Source organism: Mizuhopecten yessoensis, unplaced genomic scaffold (genome assembly GCF_002113885.1).
Source record: "Mizuhopecten yessoensis strain PY_sf001 unplaced genomic scaffold, ASM211388v2 scaffold7461, whole genome shotgun sequence".
Classification (NCBI taxonomy): domain Eukaryota; kingdom Metazoa; phylum Mollusca; class Bivalvia; order Pectinida; family Pectinidae; genus Mizuhopecten; species Mizuhopecten yessoensis.
Window position 1 is genome coordinate 471,886 of NW_018407059.1, and position 7,953 is coordinate 479,838.

The 7,953-nt window shown below is 34.3% G+C and overlaps 1 protein-coding gene across 1 annotated transcript; it reads right to left on the reverse strand.

Moving 5' to 3' along the window:
• Positions 1 to 4,486: 4,486 nt before the first annotated feature.
• LOC110453571 (beta-1,3-galactosyltransferase 1-like) lies at positions 4,487 to 6,205 on the reverse strand. The gene has a single exon (XM_021502549.1). The coding sequence runs from the start codon at positions 6,135 to 6,137 to the stop codon at positions 5,394 to 5,396; it is 744 nt and encodes a 247-aa protein (XP_021358224.1). The 5' UTR covers positions 6,138 to 6,205; the 3' UTR covers positions 4,487 to 5,393.
• Positions 6,206 to 7,953: the final 1,748 nt, after the last annotated feature.

The following is a 7,953-nucleotide window of genomic DNA, read 5'->3' on the forward strand; positions in this document are numbered from 1 at the left end:
ATGTCAAACTAATTGTTTTGAACATCAATGCAAGCACGGAGCAACGTATGTTGTCGTTTTTTTGCAAGCCTGTGCGACTGGAAGAACGGAAGTTTGTGAAGCCTTCATATAAAGCAAAGAACCAATTCATTCTCATGTTCCAGTACTTTCTGTACATTTGTTGCCATAACGGCTCGCACTGCTCAGAGTGCCCGCTATCAGTATAGCATATGTGTATTTCAGACATTTGTAACGAACCCCTGTGATGTAATTGAGGTTTTTCCACATCCGTTGAATACACAATAGATCATTTCCTTTGATTCCTAAGAGGTACTGAACAAAATGTGTCTTTAAAATTTGACCGACAGTTTCATCATCAAGTTTATCCACAATTGTTTTTGCATGTTTACATAAAGTTATACAGATTTATTTGATCATTCAAACACAATTAAATATTACGATTAGTTATGATGAATTCTGCAATTTATTTAGACCGGAAAGTGCAGATTTGACTGTAACAAAAGTTAAAATCTCAATATGGAAGGTTGATGCAACTAAAAGCCAATTTGTATATTGCTTCACATAATTCTGGTTTCATTTTCTTCGTTTGGAAAATATCTTATGGTATTTATGTATATTTGTCAACCCGCTTCTGTTCTGGTGCATATTTCACAACAGTTACTTAGATGTATTGTCCGTAATTCCCTTTCTGTTTTGAGAAATATAATTTAATCTTTTATAACAATCTACAACTATTCAATATATTCAAGTTTCGGGTACTCAAGTACTTATTTTCACTCTTTTATTACTTTGGGGTAACTACCACCAAGGAATCATGGATCACTGAACACCTACAAAGTAGAACTATGAGAAAGATAATGGGATAGCATCCATATTTGCTTGGAAGCATTGTGAGGAAGTGGGAATTCAAAATTGTACAAATAGAGGGGCCAAAATCCCCACAAAAACTCCACACGGTTGAATGGCCTCCTCCTAGCATAGGAGTAATTTGATTAAAGTGGTTCAGTGTTCAAACTTAACGATGAAGACCCATAGGCAATCATAATGGTTTGCATACGGTGTTTATATTTAAATTCTAAGACTGGGTGATGTAACTGAAATCTTCTTTGGATCTTGGACAGTTATTTAAAAAATATATATATTTACATTAACATCCCCTTCATTTCGTTTTGGGTATATTTAACTGTAGCTAAAGTATTGATATTTATATATACATTAGCCTCCCCTTAATTTTGTTTTGGATACATAACTTTAGCACATTTGGGCCAGGACAGTTCCATTGACCATGCAGCTTAATCAGATACTGTAGTGAAATCCTGGACTAGCCCTGCAGAATTTTACACTTAGAAAACTGCTTTTTATTATATATTTTTTTATTTAACTTTTATTATAATGTTTTTATTTAAGTCTCACAAGGTATGCTTTTATTTTCAGACTTTATAAGAATCTTTCTTTGTGAAAGAGGGTATCCAATTGTAAATTTAGGTTCCGCAGCTACCCTGAGGGGTAGGATATACAGGGCTTCAAAGGGAAAATTGACCAATATTTCAAAAATCTTCTTCATATTCAGGTGTTCAGGTGGACAGAAAGGTCCCTAAGGGTTTTATCAAAATTGCCCCATCGTCATCAGGACTTCCTTTTAGAGGGGATATAGTTTAATGTAGTTTATATAGAGAAATTATGTTTTTTAGGCATACATTTGTATTTTGATTTTGACTCTACAGGAAATAATTCAAATTTGCTTGAAATAATAATGAGATATCAATTTGATGCTATTAGAAAGTAAGATCTTGACTCACTCCTTGGTCCGGAGTAGCAGGGCCCATTGGAATATTGGCTGAAATTTTAAAAGTCTTCTTTAGACTCAGATTTACTAGAATCCAATACTAGTACTCTTGATGGAAGGAAATGTCCATAATTTAGATTTAAATTGTAAAGTTTACTACCCAAGGGTTATCTGTTGACCCTTTGGAAAAAGGTAGATTTTATAGATTATGTATAATAGGTAATAACACTTCGGGTACATTTTGTCCAATTTCTAAAATGCAATATTATTAGCTTTCTGGTATTGTAAAATGACAGTTAAAGTCCATTTGAAAATATACACATGTTCATCGTAATGTATTCTTATCTAAAATAACATCGTGTAAAAGGCTATGGCCGTGTCTACACAATGGACACCAGCTAATTTTTCAGATAAAATACCAAACAAACACGAATTTCTCTTAGTGTTTTACTTTATATAATACTTTTAAGGTTTCAAAGCTTTGAAATCACAGGTTGTATCAATAAATTTGGCTATATCTTCTGTTCTATGAACACAATTTTGTTCATACTTTTAATTTTTAAGGCATTGTGGCAAATAATACAGATCACCTATGTGAATAACCCCATGACCTATTCCCCAAAGACCAAGATGGCCAATGTACATGTAGCTTTTGCTTTGTTCTTAAATGGGGAATATATAGTCAGTCACAGCGGGGCCCTTACTGACCTGTCGGTGTTCTTTTGGATGGAGGCATCTTTATGTGGTGATGATAAAAAATGTGCAAGTGGAAGAGGCTACACTTCTGGAGGGGGCAGGAGAAGATTAGAAAAGAGCAGAAGGCAACAAGGGATAAGTATCTATATATAATCTAGTGTTTCTCCAGGCATATTTCTCTTATGCGGAGTCTTTTCTAGAAAAATAAGCTAGAGGTACATGTACCACATCTAAGTTCCAAGTTGATGAACTAGACAACAATGGTGCGGTAGTCAGATTCATCTTCACTGTTGTGTTATTGTTCTATATTAGTATTTATATAATAAAGTTATTTAGTGCTCTTGCATTGGGGAAGAATGACACTTTGTTTTTCCATAAATGTTTCACTCGAGCTTGGTCCTAGTGAGTTGTGCTTTCCTACAAGAACACTAAATGTATAATATGGGGGAGGGGTTATAATGTGGCTGGGTTGTCTGTCCATGCATCTATCTGTCTGTAGACAAAATGAATATGAATAAGAACATGAATTGGTATCTCCTTCTAAAACACTGCACCAAATTGAATCATACTTGGTACACATAATAACGAAGGGGTTGTGAATAGAGTATGAAAAATGGATGAAGTTATACCCCTTTAAAAGCATTGTTTGCACTATTAAAGAACACATACCTCACCAATTCCAATGATACTTGGTACATACAATGCTACTGTAACATTGGTCATTAGGGGAAATGAGTATTCAAGAATATATAACAGAGAACCTTAGCTCCCAAATTTATGAAATTATGTCCCTTTGCTTGAGCTACTCATTCTTAAATAATGTTCTGATTTGATTGATCCTCTTACACAGATCCCTTACCGCAAAATATAGCAATTTTAGTAAATTTCCCCTATATTTCCCCACCAAATAACTATGGAGAGACAGTTATGATGCATGGGCATGGGGACGAAGTGTTTGGATCAAATCATGGAACGGTTGAGACTCAACTCTTTGACCATATCTGTGCTGGCTTGGCATTAAAGGACGAATACACTCATGCTTTTATGATGGCCTGCTGGTTATGCTAATCCATTTGCATTTGCATAGAAATGGTAGAGACAACCAACCATTTATGTAATTGATAGTCATGAAGATAGGAATGGATACACTTAGTCTACAACAAGTACTTTCAGGGTTCAGCCCAGCCCCTTAGGCATTAGTACAGGTTTATAACATTGAAATAAATGTATTTGATATTCCTGCAACCATACAACCAAACACGTGTGCTAACATGGCATAAAGAAACAAACACAATCATGGATGCACCCTTGGGTCAAGCCCCATTATTAGATATATATTTGCCTAGAATGGCTTTTAATGAAAACGTTTTATCAGGATTGCTTTAATATCACAGTCATCTTATATTTTGTTAACAAAAACCTATGAAAAGGCAATAAAGGATATAAGCTATTTCGGACAAACTCTGAATGATCACCGCAATGTAAGCACACATAAGTGATGACCAAATATGCAAAAAGCTTTGCAATCCTAAATGCGGACGTTCTGTAATTCATTAAACGCCTCTGTTTGGTTCAGGCTAAAACTGGCCAGACAAATGATCACTGTGACATATGTGCACAAATGCTTCAACAATGAATAATACTTCGATTCCATCCTACTTTATTATAATTGTATGGTTACTAGATATCAATATCACAAAACTGTCAAAGGAAGACATTACGCTGTCTGCCTATATATTTTCATTATATAATAAATAAAATTCACTTGTTGTTACTGAAAAGGACAATATCATAATTGCAGATATTTACAGAAACAGGTTGGAACATCCAATATGTTCATTTTTTAAGTGAAAATCACACAATGACAGTACGTTAACTGTACTGAAAAATTAATGTTTCATGATGAATGTAACCGGTGTTAAATATTGCCTTTCAAATTGGATAAACTTTATAGATTTTTGTAATGTCTTGAATGATGTAGGAAATCTGTTTTCCCCAATATTGATATATATTTTTGTTTGTTTCAGTATAGAAATCTGTAAGTGTGACAAACGCTGCTTATTTAAGGTTAAGCATTGTATATTTACTGATATTACCAGACTATGCCCCTTTTTATAGGAAATGTTTCTCCTGCAAGGCAATGCATGAAACACACTAATCATCAATATATTGGTTATAATATATGTCAAGTCCTTTTTTACTACAGGAGTTTGTCTGCAATATATTTGCTAAAGTTTAAACACGAAAAAAAATGTAAATGTCGAATTCAATTTTTGTAAATATTGTATTGCACCAAACAGCAGGTTAATATTCTTACTAGGGGTAACAGACCATACCTTACACAGTAAGCTCTGTCTTTAAGATATTTCATGTTACACTGTTTCCATCAAATAACATTTGTTCCACACATTTCATGCATTTTTATTCAAGCAACTACTCATTCAAGTATGTTTCGTTTATTGTTCAAACTTGGCAAACGGTCCTCCATTTAGTATCATGTATAGACTATATTTCACTCTACGTATGAAGATAATCTTACAGAAGACGTTTACATAATATTAAAATCCTTGTATGAAAGTGTTGAGACTCTTGTTTCATAATTATTTATATCTCTGTCAAAGGACTTAAAACCAATAAAAATGCGTATCTACTATTCGTTTATTGCAACATATATATATATATATATATTTGTTCATTATCGTGTGTCACATATTTAGGATAACTTTCATTCTCAATCATATTGACAAAGTAACGGGAAATCTGCATGTATAGCATATATAATTTGATGGTTTGTCATTAAAACAACGCTGTCATACGTATCTACAACATTCAAGCTTTTGCTCATGCATCGATATTCACTCAAGGATTTCCCCGATCCTTAATTTGTAGAGAAATCTGTGTGTTCACATATTCAAATTTTGTTTGAACATTTCAATTTGGGATCCTGTAGTTCGTGCCATATTTTTGTGATTTCCTCCGGCGTATTTTTGTGGCCTGATATGACGTGTCGATAATCACAACCCGTTGGTGATCTGTGGGTATATGTAAAACCATAGTCTGCCACTGCTTTGGCACCAATTTTCCTTCTGCACAAACCAGTGATAAACACATCTTCAAGCCAGAAAAACGGTATTGACAGTGATGCATTGTACAGTTTAGAAACGATATCACCGGAAATAACATAAGAAGTTCCGCTTAGATAGGCGGGATATTGTGCTTCCTTATACATGCTTAATGGAGTGTGCCACTTTGATGCTGGATCACGAATAGGTATAGAACTTTGAAATAAATTTCCTATGACACAATTAGTGATATGTTTATGTTTTAACACCCCAATTAGATAAGGAATATTTATAAACATATCATCATCAACTTTTAAAACATATTGTGCACGATGGCAATATGAGATTGTCCATTTTAACATCGCTACTGATTTCAGGGATAAATTTCTATAAGAGTCAACGAAGTCTTCTTGTACAATGTCACTGAATTGTTTACTTTCGTTGTTGATTTTAATTTGAGTAATTTCATCTTTAGGCTTACCTATCAAAAATATAAGTCGCACTTCCTGGTTGTGTTTTGTTATGGATCCCCAGGTGTTCCTTATAACATTTCTGTGTTTAAAATTGGCCGGGGCCACACAAACAGTAATCATCAAAAACACATCCGCGTTACTTCCTGTTGTGCACGTGTGATTTCCTTTAATAATGTAGTGGAAGTCGTGCGGATNATATCCTCATTACATCTCACAGTCTCAGTAAATTGCCACACAATGTCTATATTGATACATTGTTTTCATGGAATCGCACAATCTCAGCAAAATACTACATCGTATCTATCGCATTCATTGACGTCAAAGTTGTATGAAATCAGTCCGATTTCAGTCCAAATATCATCAAGAAAAAGGTAATTTGATTAATGAATCAATTGTAAAACATAACATGTGACTAAAGATCAACACACAAGGACAATAATGAGGACATTTCACAGCGTCAACATACAATTATGGAATAAGACGGTATACGGTAACAGGAGCACTAGAGGGCAACGGGACAGCGTCAACACACAAGGGCTGGATGAGACTGCAGGACGGGAAAATGCACCAGAACAAAAGAAAAAAACATTATGTTGAGATCATATCATCTATAGGGAAAATCATTGATTCAAATACATTGAAGGACAGAACAGTTTAGCTAAGTTTAATATACGTGTACATATATTAAAGTGTCAGATGATATCACAAAATAGCAATGCTTCTTAAGTGTATCAGATCGAGTTATAACAGCCCATGTCCTCGCTATCGGATCGGCGTTCTGTAAATACGATTCGTTAAGTTGCCTCAATAAAACAACACGGAAATATTTTTAAGGAAGCAGGCAATTGTGTGGTGTCACATGGTGTTAGGTTTGTAATTATATAACATAACGAGATATAAATCTGATATTGTTTTCAAACGAACTTAATGCAAATATCAAGGAAGTATGAAAAGTATTGAATTGCTAATAAACTACCACGTATACGGATATTTGTAGAGGGATGAGTATCCCGTGTTGGCAGGAGCCGGACCATTATTTGACATTCGGAACATATATAGCTACAGATCTAAACATATATAGCTACAGACCCAGACCTAAACATGTATAGCTACAGACCTAAACATATATAGCTACAGACCCATACCTAAACATATATAGCTACAAACCTAAACATATATAGCTACAGACCCATACCTAAACATATATAGCTACATTCCCAGACCTTAACATATATAGCTACAGATCTAAACATATATACCTACAGACCTAAAAATATATAGCTACAAACCTAAACATATATATCTACAGACCCAGTCCTAAACATATATAGCTACAGACCTAAAAATATATAGCTACAGACCCTTACCTAAACATATATAGCTACATACCAAGACCTTAACATATATAGCTACAGATCTAAACATATATAGCTACAAACCCAGACGTAAACATATATAGTTACAGACCTAAACATATATAGCTACAGACCCAGACCTCAACATACATAGTTACAGACCTAAACATATATAGCTACAGACCCAGACCTAAACGTATATAGCTACAGACCTAAAAATATATTAAATCCCACCTTCGGAACACATCTGTCAATAACTATCAGCACATTTAATCTAATTAATCTCAGCCGGATATGTTTTCTACGTTATGATATCCTAAAATATAGTTTAAATAAAATACATTTATTTAACCTGCCTTGTCGCAGTGGTCTGCATTTTACATGGGGGGGTTTTCAAGACAGTTTAAACGACGTAGAAGGATTGCTAAAGACTCTGCTTTATAAGAGCTTGTACTATCCACACTCACAAATGTTTTCGCTCGCACAATTTTCAGTGAGAGATTTTAGGAATATATATTCAGCACTATAACCCCTAAACACTTTTGCCGTATCTAGGTAACAAAAGCTGTACAAACACAACG